The sequence below is a fragment of the Podospora pseudocomata genome (genome assembly GCF_035222375.1).
Source record: "Podospora pseudocomata strain CBS 415.72m chromosome 2 map unlocalized CBS415.72m_2.2, whole genome shotgun sequence".
Classification (NCBI taxonomy): Eukaryota; Fungi; Ascomycota; class Sordariomycetes; order Sordariales; family Podosporaceae; genus Podospora; species Podospora pseudocomata.
Genome location: NW_026946366.1, coordinates 1,891,924 through 1,905,566, shown reverse-complemented (window position 1 = coordinate 1,905,566; position 13,643 = coordinate 1,891,924). Strand labels below are relative to the sequence as shown.

At 53.3% G+C, this 13,643-nt stretch overlaps 4 protein-coding genes across 4 annotated transcripts; 1 reads left to right on the top strand and 3 right to left on the bottom strand.

Moving 5' to 3' along the window:
- Positions 1 to 605: 605 nt before the first annotated feature.
- Positions 606 to 2,443, bottom strand: ADE4 (amidophosphoribosyltransferase; the record flags this gene model as incomplete). Its single annotated transcript, XM_062887921.1, has 3 exons — positions 606 to 642; positions 699 to 2,119; positions 2,183 to 2,443. The coding sequence occupies 3 exons, from the start codon at positions 2,441 to 2,443 to the stop codon at positions 606 to 608; spliced, it is 1,719 nt and encodes a 572-aa protein (XP_062746099.1).
- A 1,126-nt stretch (positions 2,444 to 3,569) lies between these two features.
- On the bottom strand, positions 3,570 to 8,936 carry QC762_210170 (uncharacterized protein; the record flags this gene model as incomplete). The annotated part of the gene is made up of 5 exons (XM_062887920.1): positions 8,892 to 8,936; positions 8,667 to 8,843; positions 4,689 to 8,611; positions 3,988 to 4,634; positions 3,570 to 3,928 (listed from the first exon to the last, which is right to left on the bottom strand). The coding sequence occupies exons 3-5, from the start codon at positions 6,506 to 6,508 to the stop codon at positions 3,570 to 3,572; spliced, it is 2,826 nt and encodes a 941-aa protein (XP_062746098.1). The 5' UTR covers positions 6,509 to 8,611; positions 8,667 to 8,843; positions 8,892 to 8,936.
- Positions 8,937 to 10,074: 1,138 nt separating this feature from the next.
- Positions 10,075 to 12,255, top strand: QC762_210160 (uncharacterized protein). Its single transcript, XM_062887919.1, has 4 exons — positions 10,075 to 10,616; positions 10,737 to 11,037; positions 11,098 to 11,330; positions 11,392 to 12,255. The coding sequence occupies exons 1-4, from the start codon at positions 10,417 to 10,419 to the stop codon at positions 12,074 to 12,076; spliced, it is 1,419 nt and encodes a 472-aa protein (XP_062746097.1). The 5' UTR covers positions 10,075 to 10,416; the 3' UTR covers positions 12,077 to 12,255.
- A 453-nt stretch (positions 12,256 to 12,708) lies between these two features.
- On the bottom strand, positions 12,709 to 13,392 carry QC762_210150 (uncharacterized protein; the record flags this gene model as incomplete). Its single annotated transcript, XM_062887918.1, has 1 exon — positions 12,709 to 13,392. One exon carries the CDS (start codon positions 13,390 to 13,392, stop codon positions 12,709 to 12,711), a length of 684 nt encoding a protein of 227 aa, XP_062746096.1.
- Positions 13,393 to 13,643: the final 251 nt, after the last annotated feature.

Sequence of the window (13,643 nt, the reverse complement as noted above, 5' to 3'; positions counted from 1 at the left end):
ACCCAAAGTCTTGCCTTACTGTCTGGGTCAGGTATTTAACTTCAGAAACAGAAAAAAAGTTGACCACATGCCACCCAAGAGCTTACCCCAGAATCCTAAAACCCCACAAGGCCGGCTAGATACCTGCTCCCCAAGTCACGAGGTCAGTCCATCTGCTGCGTGACGCTGCTGGCCCCATCTCGAATGAGTTCGCCGGACACAAAATAAGGCTACTCACCGAAATCACGCTTCCTAGTGTCACGCCAATGCCAAACAATAGGATTGTCTCTTTTGATCTTGCGCATCTTCTCTTTTTTTGCTCTATCAAAAACCCACACCTGCTTGCTCTGCGGTTTGATACATTCCCAACATCAAAACTTGACCCAACCGCCCTGTTCGCCCTGTTCGGATGCATACCATACATCCCCATGAATCGTCTTCCCCAACCGTCCCGTCTATCTTTTTCCATCCCTCTTGATAGTGTATCGTATCTTTTTTTGTATCATGCCAGGTGAAACCCCCAAAGTGAGCGAATGTACAACGAATCGAACCGAGCAAAACGTGCAAAATACCCCCCAGCCGTCAAACACGCCATGCCATATCACAAATCATTACCAGCACATCATTTACCGGTTGTTGGGATCAGTTGCCAAGTTGTGGATGCTACTACCACGTTAGTCAAACTCTCAAACAGCCGAATGGCTAACAAGAAAGCTCACCTAATATCTTGCCTGTTATCCGGGCTAACTGCCGCAGTCCCCTTGACAGCCTCCTCAGTCAAAGGAGTCAACCCCCCAGGTGTCACCCCCGACAAGTCAGTCTTAAACTGTACACTTTTCTCGCCGTTGGCCACGTTTACTGGCCCGCCGCTCGCAACGACGGTCTCTCCGCCAGCAGTAGGCGCGGCCTCCCTCTTCTTTCCTCGGAGCTCATTCAGATGATCGAAATACCCATCTGGCACATCGGTCTGATACTCGCCGCAGAATACGCCAACCTCAAACTCAGTGATCTTGCCTCCGCTCGCCTCAGTGCACGCCGCCTTGAGATCGTCCAAATCTTGGTACACAACCTCATCAGCGTTGATGTGGCGGGCAATATCCTGCCTCGTCTTCTCGTGCGCAATAAGCTCCTGAGGAGAGGCAAGATCGATGCCGTAGATGTGAGGGTACTTGATAGGCGGGGCGCAACTGGCAAAGATGACCTTGCGGGCGCCGGCCTCGCGGGCCATACTGACAATCTCCCTAGATGTGGTACCGCGGACAATGGAGTCGTCCACCAAGCAAACCACGCGGTCCTTGAACTCGGACTCCATGGCGCTGAGCTTGCGGCGGACGCTCTTTTGCCGGGCCTTTTGCCCGGGGAGAATGAAGGTGCGGTAGACGTAACGGTTCTTGATGAAGCCGTTGGAGAAGGGAATCCCGAGTTTGTCCGATACCACCTGCGCGCTGGTGGAGGCAGTTTCTGGGATGGGAATGATGGCGTCGATCTCCTTGATGCCCTCCTCTCCGAGAATCTCCTTGAGCTTGTCCGCCAGCTTGGCACCCATGATCCGTCTGCTCTCGTTGACCGAGATGCCATCCATGACCGCATCTGGACGGGCAAAGTAGACGTACTCGAAGATGTCGGGGGAGTAGGCCTTGATCGGGGTGACCTGGTGGAATTGGGGTTGGCCGCCCTTCTGGATGAAAACGGCCTGACCGGGGAGAATATCCTGGAAGTTCTTGAAGCCCAATTGGCGAAGCGCAATGCTCTCTGACGCAAACATGTAGTCGATGCCACCCTCCTGGGTGGCAGAGGGCCTGGAGCCCATGACAAGGGGGCGGATGCCCCAGCTGTCACGGAAGGCGAGCACACCGAAACCGGCAATCATGGCAACGCCAGCCCAGGCGCCCTGACATCTGTTGTAGGTCTCGGCCAGGGCGTTGAAGATATCGTCGGTGTTCACACGGGCCTTGCCAGTCTCGTTCAAAGCGTTAGCCAAAACGTTGAGCATGAGCTCGCTGTCGGAGTCGGTGTTGACATGACGGTGGGCTTCCTGATCGAGGAACTTGCGCAACTCGGGGGCGTTGATCAGGTTACCATTATGCGCAAAGCAGATACCGTAGGGAGAGTTGACATAAAAAGGTTGGCTCTCGGCGCTCTACGCGCAACCGGGGTGTCAGTTAGGTTAGACAACACCATTGGAACAAGATGATGGACCTACGGAGCTGGTTCCGGCGGTGGGATACCGGAGATGGGCAATGCCCATGTAGCCAGGAAGATCAGCAATGCGCTTGCCATCCTCAAAGACCTTGGCGGCCATGCCATTGCCCTTGCACTGGTATATCCTGCCGCCGACGGCGCTGGTGGAGATACCGCAAGCATCTTGGCCGCGATGTTGGAGATAGTACAGAGCCTCGTGTAAGTCGAAGGCGGCGTCAGTGGCCTGCCAGTCGGCGAGGATCAGAGCAAGGATACCGCACATTGTGGCTACTGTTTCCTATATGTATCGGTATGCGCGCGCAACACATACACTGCGGTCGACGATCGGCAATGGGTGACGACGAAGTTTCCAGCGAAGAATTCGTCGCGGGAAAAAAGCCTATAGGTAATAGAATCGGCAGTCGGAAGTGGAAAGGCTTGACTTTGGCCGAGGAGGAGAGGAGGTCGAGGAGGAGTCGTGAGTTGAGATGATGGGTACGGACACCACACCGAGATCGGGTTCGGCAGGAAAATATCACAAGTCAACAAGGGATCACTGACAAGGCAAGTCCAGAACACTGAGATGTCAACCCCAGAGGTTATCCCCAGACAGAAAGCGACCAACCAGAGGCTGGGAAAAGCAGTGGCAAGCGGAGGACGAGGTCAAGACGAGATCCATATTCTGGAGTCATTTTTTTTTTTTTGGCTACAAGAGAGCCGGATAATAGCCCGCAGGGGCTGGCTGGTGGCAGATGATGGAGGGGAAAATTTTTGGAGGGGCACCCATGCGGGGCCGTTTTGATCGTCTTGATTGTGTGCGCGCCGCGCGGGTGGCGCCCTTCTCCAACGAAGAATTGTGAGCTTGGCGGTGCTTATCTTTTCTTATCGCGGCTCACACCTTCCGCTCCATCACCACTCTTGTCGCCGCCAATGTCACCCCAAGAGCACGCGGGCATCTCGATACGCTTCCCGCAGTTTGCCGCAGCTTGCCGCAGCCGAGATAGGAAGTTGAATGCTTGAAAAACTTTGATTCTGACACTTGGGCTCAGCTTGCCAACCCCCACTTGTATCTCGCATATGTAAAGAAGCAAGTTTCTATGTCATGGTTCTCAATTGAAATTTATCAAAAAAGAATACAGGTGGTAAGAGAATATGAGTGGTCTTGTATACAGTCGGTTTCCATCTTTAATATTCCACCCCATCTTCAGCTCACCGTAAGCTGTGTTACTCCAAAACTCCCATTCCCTGAGATAACCCAATCACAGTTGTAAAGAAGTCCGAAAGATCACAAGAAAAAATCTATCAAGTATATATCGTCCGCTCGAAAAGTAACAATAACATCATTAACGATTACCCATTTTTCTGAGTCATGAGAAGAAAAAAAGATACCCAAAAGCCTCTCCCCAAAACTACCACGTGAACTTCATCAAGGCCGGGTTCAAAAACACAGGCAGGGAGAAATGAGCAACCACGGTGGTCGAGAGAGGGTAGATGGCGTAAAACTCGCCGATGCGCCACTGGTGGGGAAAAACGGTGGTGCCGCAGATCATGAGCGCCGTGCAGAGGAAGCAGTACACGAACGTGAACTTGAACTTGCGGATGATGCGCAGGATTTCGCTGCCGAAGCTCAAGTTTTCGAGTTCCTTTGCCGTGGCGCCCCAGATCATTTCGATTTCGAAAAAGTGGCACAAGATAGCTTGGGCCGTGTGGAGAGAAAGACCGCCCAGGAAGATGGTGAACATTGGAATCCACTTGATACACTCCCAGACTGGAAAGAAGTTAGTGGGCTGCAAGCCGCATGATAAAGCCAAGCAGATGAAAACTTACAGGCACTGAGAAGACCCTTCTCACTCAACCGGTACCGCAGCACGGCCAACCCAACGTTACCAAGACCGTTGAAGACAACCACGATGGAAACATAGATGGCGAACGAATCCAGATAATACTTGTCATACAAGCCATAAAACCAGCCGGTGATAAAGTAGTTGGCCAGGGTGATGCACCAGGCTGCAGAAATGGCGTAGTAGGTGCCGACGTAAGCCATAATGGTCATCTTCTTGGGCAGCGGAATGCTCGAGCAGATAAACTCCCGGAAGAGACTAGTGAATGGGCCCCTGACAATCCAGAATCGGAGAGGATGAAACAAAAGCTCGTTGCAGCCAAAGGCATACTTTTCCCAGCGGGCCAGTTCGTCATAGACGGTCAAACTGACACCCTCCTTGAATCCATCGCCGGTGTAAGAGGCGTAGCGAAGCGTGTAGCCGGCGACCTGGAGGCGGAGGGCCATTTCGAAATCTTCCGACACGTGTGCTTCAGACCAATACTTCTCATAGCCGTCTTCATCGGTGTATGCAGTGGCGTCCTGGATAGCTGACCATCTGAGCACAGCGTTGTGTCCGACGAAGGGGCACGCATCGCCAGAGGCAACGGCGTAAGTAATGCACGTGTAAATCAGATAGGTAAAAAATGTGACGCTAGAAGCACAGTTAGCCCTTTGTCTTCATCCTCCCGCCCCGAATACGACTTACCCTCTCTCGAAGAATGAATTGGTAACGTTCATGACACCAGACTGGAACTGGATGATGGCGACCTCGGGGCTCTGCTCCATCTCACTAACAGCATCCAACAAGCAGTCCTTGGGAACACGAGTATCGGAGTCGATGATCAGAATGTAGTCGCCAACGCGAATGTTGCCATCAGCCCAAGTCCGGCCTTCATCACCATCCAAAACCTCAGCAAGGCACTGGCGGTACGCAGCTGTCTCCTGCTCGTTGGTCCACTTAGGACCCCGCTGGATAGCATCGAGCTTGGCTTCCACGAGATTGCTGGTGCGCAGAGCGTAGTTCATGTTGCTGGCCTTCTTGAACTTGCCGCGACGGATAAACTTGAGCTCGCCTTCCTCCTTGGGGTTGGGATTGTGAGGTGGGCGCGCCACCCAGCCGATGTTGTGCTCGTCATAAAAGTCGCGGCGGGCCTGGGCGTCCTCCTCGGAGATGAGCTGCATACCGTCGTCGTTGACAAAGATGTTGGCCGATCCACCCTGCATTTCGTATGTGCTAATGGCCGCCTTGAGGGACACAACCGTGGGCTGAATGACAGCATTCAAGCCCTCCTTGTACACGGGCATCTGGATTGTGACATGAGGAAGAGCGTTGGCATCGCGATTGAGCCGGCGGGGTGGCTTTCCGCTGTAGTACTTGCTGTTGTTTGCGACTGCTGAAATGGGGCCAAAGATCTGGAAAAGGTTGCTGACAATTGACTGGAAGAAGAACAGACTGACAAACATCTGCAGTGGGCAGACGGCCAGCAGCGCAAATCTGAGATAGGTACCATCCACTGCAGACTGGTATGCCAATGCTCTCCATCCCAATCCCGAGCATACGATCCAGAGAATCATGGTGAGTGTCACAATGATGGCGCTTTCCAATCTGATGGGCCGTTTCTCAGGAGCACCCTCCAGCTGGTTCGGGTCCAATTCGTCCACATTGACATTTGCCATGTTCTTTTCGTCTTTCTCGTCGTCCTCGCCCTCCTCCCCCCTCCCCCAAATGATCTCAATAAACCTCTGTTCCAGAGTATGAGCCCTCTCCAACAGCTTCTCGGGCTCATCGTCCCACACAACCAGCATCCTGACGTCCTCAATAAAGGCCGCAAAGTGATGCAACTGACCCCTCGGAAGATCCACCATGGAAGGCAAAATCTGGACTCGGAGCCCGTCGGGAAGCGGCACATAGTCGATATCGGTTTTGGTGACGATCGAGTCCATCAACGCCCTCACAACGGGCGTGTTGACCGTCATGGCGCAGCGTACGTTCATTTGGGAGACCATGGCGTACAGCGATTCGGGAATGCCAGCCATCTGGGGGGGGCAGCAGGTGAAGTTGCCCCGGGCCTTCTTCAAAACAACACCTTCGTAGGGATCCATTCCGCTGGCGTACTGTTTCCGGAGTTGCTGCTCGTACAGCCAATTGACCATCATGTCGTTTCGGATTTCCATAATGGTGCCCGTGTCATGGTTCCGCTGGTCACCTGCTGGGAATACCGAGTGTCGAAACGAGGCTCGGGATCTGCTTGGACTTCGTTTGGAGCCTGACCGAACCGTCGCCGCGTCTGGAACAGACAGCATACTCGCCCCGCCGGACGCAACCTGAGGAGTGGCATGTCCAGATGTTGCTTCGGAGGGCGGTGGTGGTTGTCTTCCTCGCGGTTGTATTGGCTGAAGTTGGTGTGTAGTCGGCTTGGTCCCCTGCTTTTTCCCACGGCCCCCCTTTACCTTCTCCCCGTCCGTACTCCCTGGCTGATCATCTGGACCTGTCGCAGGCGTAAAGTACGACTGGAACTTCTTCATCTTGCCGGCCTATCTCGTGGTGGCAGGAACGAATGGCCCTACCTCCCAAGATGTCAGGGCAAGACTTTCGCTCTGTTTGGTCTCGAGCACCGGAGTAAAGAGGTCTGACAGTCCGATTAGGTTTCGTCGTAAACACGGATCGAGGTGCGCCAGGAGACCCTCAGGGTGGGGAAGGCAACCCTCGAAGTTCGAACTCGTGGTATGTGAGCAACAAGGTTGGGTTGGATCTTGAGTCAATCCGGACCTCAAAGAGCAAAACGAAGGAAAGGAAAAACAAGTCCAGTGACACTGGAAGGAATGGAGGGGGGGATTGAGCCCTGTATAGGTGCGGGTAGCAATCAAAAGAGAAAACGGAGCAGGGGGTCAAGCTGTGACAGCTCAGCGTGCCGCCCATTAACCCTCCCCTTCGTGCACTGATGCCATTGCCAAGGTACCAGGCGTTCCCCAAGACTGGGTTGGCGCCGGCGCTGAAAGGCCTGCTAGCCTATTCTGTCACCACCCCTGTTTATCGTTAAGCGTGGTGTAAATGGAAATACCATGCAGACCAACTATATTTACGCATGGCTTCCCGGGTCGGCTGTGCCCGGCTGCAGTGCTGGCAGAATTGTAACCTAGGTATCGGTTCTACAGTTCATCTAGATCGCCTGATAAAAGTCCAGAGGCAATTATGAACAAGAAGGCAGAATCTAGACGTATAAAGCCGGTGGGTACAAGAAGAGGGACCCTCGCGAGGGATTCTCAAATTGGGTACGGGGTAGCAATCGGCACGGATAGCACGACCCCCATCCACCAAACATCAGCTCGGAAACCAGCTCGTTCCAGCGGATCGGCTGGGCAGTGATGCAGCAGGGGTCCATTTGGTGCCTGTGGATCCCATCAAGACGAAAAAATTAAGCTCTGGAAAGATCCGAACAAAGAGTCCACCGATGATCGCTGTCAGTTGTGGTTTACGGTCGATCATCTTTAACAGGGCTATTCATGAGACTCATGAGACAGATGGCGAAGGTATCCTGCCTGTCGGGTCCAGATCAGCGATGAATAACCATACGGCCATGTTTGTTTGCTGGTAAAATTAAGAGATATGTATTGGCCGCGCGCAGCAAGCCACAGCCGGTGGCTGGCTGATTGGCGCTCGCAAAACTCGTAAGGCTTAACAGTTTTCTGATAGTTGCTAGGCTGGCTGCCAAATTAGGACTAGGAAAAAGGGGGGCCCTGGCCAGGCGCTGGACACTGAGATTAGCGTGGGAGCAATGGTGAATTCTCGAGCGCGCTTTTCTGTGTTCCAGTGGGGAGCTGAACTCGATGTTAGAAGCCGCCGAGATTGCGGTGATGATAATGGGCCCAAACTGGGTGCTTTGATAATTCCACTCTACAAGACAACAGGAATGTCCTGGTGAGGCTCAGAATGAAGCCATCGTTTTCTGTTTTGCTCCGGACAGGAGCGAGCTTTTGTGAAGATGGCCGATACGAAGACCGAGAGTCCGTTGTCGCATCACTGCAATGCATGTCCTTCGGCTCAGCACTTGGCATTTCAAGGCGGAATAATCGCTGTTGTTGGCAATGATGGTGACAGTTGTTGGTACTGCGGTAGACTGATAAACGCAAAGATGAACCAGGCACTGAGGCGTGTTCCGTCAAGCGCTGTTTTGCCAGGTTGTGAATATTGATTCTGTCTTTTGAAAAGGGGCATTGACAGCCACCAATCTTGCATGCTCAAGCTTTCCATGCCTGCGCTCGAGCGGTTCAGCTGTCTTCACCCCTGCTTCACAACGCCTCTTGTGGTTTGAAAAGCCACGGCAGCACTGGTACCACTTCGCGATAGCCGCATTTCCAGGCCAGTGTGCTCAGATAACGTCTACTGCAGCTTTGGAATGCGGTGTGCATGGGTCCATGGCGCCTTGCGATAAGCTCGGATTTGTGAGTGTTGTTCAGGTTGGGACTGAGGTGAGATCCGTCTCTACAAGCACAGTGCCTGGATAAGAGCTGCCTTAGTGTATGGTGATGGGAAGGCTTGAGGCCAGTAAACAATGAGTGTATCGCTGTACAATTATCGCCAACTGTTAGGAGCTTTGTAGCCTGGAGTCCCACGCACCAGGTAGGTAACTACCGATTAATCAATATGATCGACGGCAAACCGACTAGGGATAAAGATAGTAACCTGGATGGCAAGGATACGTGCTGGCTTGTTAAACGGATCGCCGACAGGGAGAGCGTTTGCTCCTCGCCAAAACGGATTACTCCCGCAGATAAACGGCAGACAAATATCGGGAAAATTAGCGATAAAGCAAGGCTTTTCCAATTCAAGTTGCTGAAGGTCTCGGCTTTGATTTGCTGACTTTCGAGTGAGTGAGTTCGGTCCATCGAGTGATGCGGTGCGTGTTACCATGCTGCCAAATTCTGCAGGTGAGGAAGAGCTGACAGGACCTGGTTGTCAGGTTGACCAATCACGGAGGGACAGCATTCTCATGCCGGCAACAATATTCTCGTATCGGCAGGATTCATCGACGGCTCTGGGTCCAACAACATGGCATTCGACCTGCACGGTAAGCTGTTTGCGGGTAAAGGATTGTGTCCAGTAAGCTGATAGGTACCAAATATCTGCTGTGTAACCACATGAGCAAGATGAACGGTGATGGGTATCGACTGTGGCGTTGCTTAACTCCCAGTTGATTCAGATTTTGGGAGTGGTTGCTGATGAGAAGATTTAGTCGATTTGATGCGAGAGGCACAGAGGCTTTCAATGCCAGGTGAGAATCGCGGGTAGTGTATCCCGAATTGACAACGCTGGCCCAGATGTCCCTTTAGAACCTTTCGTTCAAGAATGATCTCTGTAGGCATGGTCTACAAATCACATGTTGGCCCTTCCGCGCGATCAAGTAAGAGGAGATATCCATCTGTTTTGGACATACCTGACGGAGGGGGTATCCAGCCCAGCATATTACTGGACCTGCTCTAGCCATGACTTATCGTTGGCAACATAACACAAGGTAAGGAAGAACTGTTCCATGATGCGGTGAATCAGAGTGGTGCGGTGAAGAATTCAAGAGACTCGGTCATGTGCCACAATCAAGACATGGGGTTTCGTAGGGGGGCCAAGTTCGAAGCTTCGACGCGCAGAACAACGTGGATTGTTCCTGGCGCCAGGACGATCGTGGTTCTAGGGGACGCCTCACTGAGGAAAGGATGTTCCAGATTGCCGGGTCTCGAAAAACTCAATATGAATAGTAGGTTTCCGTACCAACAACTAGGCAAGGGCTATAAGGGGTAGATTTCCCAAGGTACGTAACAGCTGTACGCAACAGCAATGTTCCTCAGGGGCATGAGCCACGTGCCCCGGCAGAGTTTTTTGCGTCTAATCCATCATAGTCTTGAAGATATCTCTCAATGGCGTTCAAATCCAGCAAAGTCGCAAACGTCACATGCCCAGGTGCAGCAACGGTCGTGATAGTGACGTGGGCAAATACCCCGCCAATCCTTAGCAGTTGGCCAAGGTGGGGTTGTTTTAGCGGCTCCTGCATCCCGGTGACGGGGTCGTTTACCCAGAGTGGGGTCCCTACCGGGGTTGGCTGGCTCCTCCCCCAAACAACGGTTCGTTCTACCTGGAAGCTACAGGCGTTGCTTGGTGTACACGTCAAACTGGCATCAACTTATATCATGTTGCCAGAAGTTACATTCACGGCTTGATAATGGCACATCTATCTTTTCCTCTTCAGTGATACGTTTCTCCTTTTCCCCTGTTATTGTCTTTGTGCGTTCCCTCCCTGTGCCTTGCCTGCAACTCCTCGATCTCCCGTTCCGATTCCGGGTCTTTGAGAACCCTCCTGGTCACCGCATCATCGCTATCGCGCCGATATCATCATTGAACCCGACACCACCCCTTTTCCCTCCCCTGAGCGCGATCTATCACAATGGCTGTCTTTGTTGAATTGGACGACGAGGACATCGAGTCCCAAAGAGATGGGCAGGTGTGGAATGCCACTGAAGCTCAAGCTCACCAGGCGAAAGGTGTTAGCACAGATAAGAAGGACAACCAGGAGGCTCATGAGTATGCCGTCAAGGAGGTTCTGAATCAGGACCACCTTATGACCAAGGCTTTGGGATGTTATCCGTAGGCCGGCAATCACCCTTTCTTTTCAATCTTTTCAAACACGTCGTCCTTTCAAGACCATCACCAACCCTTCCCCTCGGCGGCGTATCGAGGGGGTGAGGAAGTACTGACTGGTTCCAGGATCGCGCAATCAGTGGCCAGGAACCTGGACTTGAACTCCCTCGACAGCCTCTCCCGCACATGCCACATATTACATAGCGCTCTGCTGCAGGATCGCAGAGGACTGATCAACTCGTCGCTTCGATGCTCTCTCGAAGACGTCACTGTTGACCCGCAAGACACACTACGCTTTCGAGCGCGCTCTGCCAACTGGTACTACGGGCAAGATTCCTCCGCAAGGACGGATTTCCAGGGCAAATCAGGGCAATGTGCACGAGACATGGTGGGACCTTGTCGACGATGTGGGACAATCGTTTGCAGGGTGAGTTCGCAAAGCTTGATCTTAACCGCTGCAACAACCCCCTGACTGTATCAATACCAGAATTGCGCTATCAAACCACCTGCTCAAATCGTGCTCCGAGATCGACATCGGCGTCTCTGTACCAAATGCGTCACGGCACCCCTAGGTCAGCTTGTCAAGCCCCCAATGCGCCCCGAGGTCCGTATCGATTCGGATGATATGCAGCGCGCCATCTGCCAATGCGGCTCCTCTGGGGTCTGGCTGTGTTTCCCGTGCGGAAGGTCTATCAGAAACGACGATAACACTTACCAAAGGTATAGTTGGCACACGCTCCCGTCACAAATTCCACATGCTAACACATGTTTTCCGTGGCAGCGTCTGGAAGTGGCGCAACCAATACACCGATGTCCTCAGTGGTTTAGGAACGGGTATCGGTGATGGTGACCGCGGGGTCCAGTGCGGTCGTAACTCGCAGTGTTGCGGCGCCCGTGAGGTTGAGCAGGAAACGGACTATGATGCCGAGGCCGCTCGGGAGGCGGCAGACCAGCAGCTTCAACAGGACCGGCTTCGCGCAGGGCTCGGTTCTAGAAGTGATAGCAGTGCTTCTACTTCGACGATGGCGTCGGGTCTATCTGCTGCCAGCAATGCTAGTCTCAGTAGCTTGGCTAGCAATGCGACAGGCGGCTCGGGTTCTAATACTTTGGGGGGACTTTTGAGCTCAGGGTCAGACCACATGCGCAGGACGCCATCCCCAGCTATGAAGGTTGGGTACGTGAGACACGAAGTCGAGGGTATCGGGGGCGTTATGAAGAAGATTTCGGTCAAAAGGGTCAAGGTTGGGGCTTGCGTGCCAGAATGGGACGAGGAGAGGCTGAAGGGTGAGGTATTGGGAAGGGAGGTTCAAGGTAAGAGGAGGAGTTGGTGTGGATGGTGCTCGCGAGTCATTCCTGGGCAGGGTGATTACGAGCTGGACAGGCATGGGACCAGCGATTGGAAGGATGAGGACAGTATTAGTTCTTGGAGGGGTAAAAACAAGGGCAAGGGGAAGGAGGCAGCATAAAAAGGGGGCGTTACTGCGTTGTTAATTTAGAGTCTGGGATATTTATATATCAGCGCTGTCATTGGGGGAAGGGCGGCGGTGGTGCACAGGGTGAGATTGACAGTACCTCTCTCTACAGGTGATAGTATCCAGCGCGGCAAGTGATTCAGCACCCAGGGGAGGCACATTGGTACAAAGTATATTTACTGAATTATACAAATTTGATTCAGCACGATGACAGCCGTGGCCGAGCTGCTCATTTGAACATTTTTGTGCTTGTTTTAACAACTGCCTGCGCCCTGGGGTATGTTTTGCTTGCTCGTCCATCCACCTATCAACCCACTCAACCCGTATTGTGGTATCAAAGGTTCGTCATCTCCGCGTTTCTATGATTCCCAGAAAAAGTGAAGCCTCCTTTTTTGTATATCCCCAACCAAGAGAGAGAGAGAGAGAGAGAGAGAGAGAGAGAGAGAGAGAGAGAGAGTCATGTGATGTGTCCCTATCGTACAGAAATGCTATTTCCCCTTCCTTCCATTCCCCTCCTCCCAATGAGACAAACATTCCGTCAAGATACCCTTTTTCGAAACCGGCTCCTCGCTTTCTTTGTATATACACCCCTTGATTTTGCCTTGATTTTGCCTTGATCCAGGCTTTCAAATCTCTCCCCTCATCAACATCTCCATCCTCCTCTTCCTCTCCTCCTTGGCCTGCCTCTTCTTGGGACCCCATCTCTCCCTCGCCGCCGCGTGAGGCTCGACGTGAACCTTGTCTCTGTGCTCCTTGCCGGCCTGGACGCACATCATGACGAACATGACGCTGCAGCCAAACTGCCTCGCCAGGTTCAAGACTGAGTTCTTTATCGGGTCGGCCAGACGCAGCCGGCGCATCTCCTCGACGTCCTCTTTTGTGAGGGAGTGGTTCTTGGGGGCCGTGGCCGGGGACCGGTCGTCGAAAATGGTGGGGAGGGAGGAGACGTCTACCGGCTGGGAGGCAAAGTTCGTGGTGACGGAGGAGGAGAAGAGGTTCTTGGCGAGGGTGGCGCGGCGGCGGGGGTCGGATTTGGGGAGGAACTTGAAGGGGGTCTGGAAGACGGAGGGGGCGGAGGAGGGGGGGTTGAAGATTAGGGTTGTTGATCCTGTCTGGGATGATGCTGGTGGGTTGGAGAGGAAGGAGGGGTGGGGGGGGATGCTGAGGGAGGCTTTGTGGCGGGCGCGGGTGGACTTTTGGCGGGTTTGTTGCTGGTTACTTGGGAGGGGGAGGAGTCGTGATGTGGAAGGGGCGGTGGTCCTGAGGAGACAGCAGCAGCGAGCTGCTGGGCGGGAGAGGGTTGCTTCCATTTTGACGGAGGGTTAGACTGAAATGACCGACAAATGAAAGTGGGTGGACGTCGTCGGGAATGGGGTCGGAGGTGTGGTGGTTATGTCGTGCGGCGGCGGTCCCCTCTCCTCCTTCTCATCGGCCGGGTAGCTGGGCGATTTGGAGTCGCGATAACTTTTTCTGAGCCCGGCAGCTGTTGGAAGCTCGGTCACGTGGTTCAATTGAGCTTTTGGGTCGCTGGAGGTCAGTGCTTTGGGCTTGGCTCGACGGC

Excerpts from the sequence above, each read along its gene's own strand:
- QC762_210160 (XM_062887919.1), top strand. The coding sequence starts at position 10,417 with ATGGCTGTCTTTGTTGAATTGGACGACGAGGACATCGAGTCCCAAAGA. Across the intron at positions 10,617-10,736 it reads AAGGCTTTGGGATGTTATCC|GATCGCGCAATCAGTGGCCA; the intron begins GTAGGCCGGCAA and ends GACTGGTTCCAG. Across the intron at positions 11,331-11,391 it reads GACGATAACACTTACCAAAG|CGTCTGGAAGTGGCGCAACC; the intron begins GTATAGTTGGCA and ends TTTCCGTGGCAG.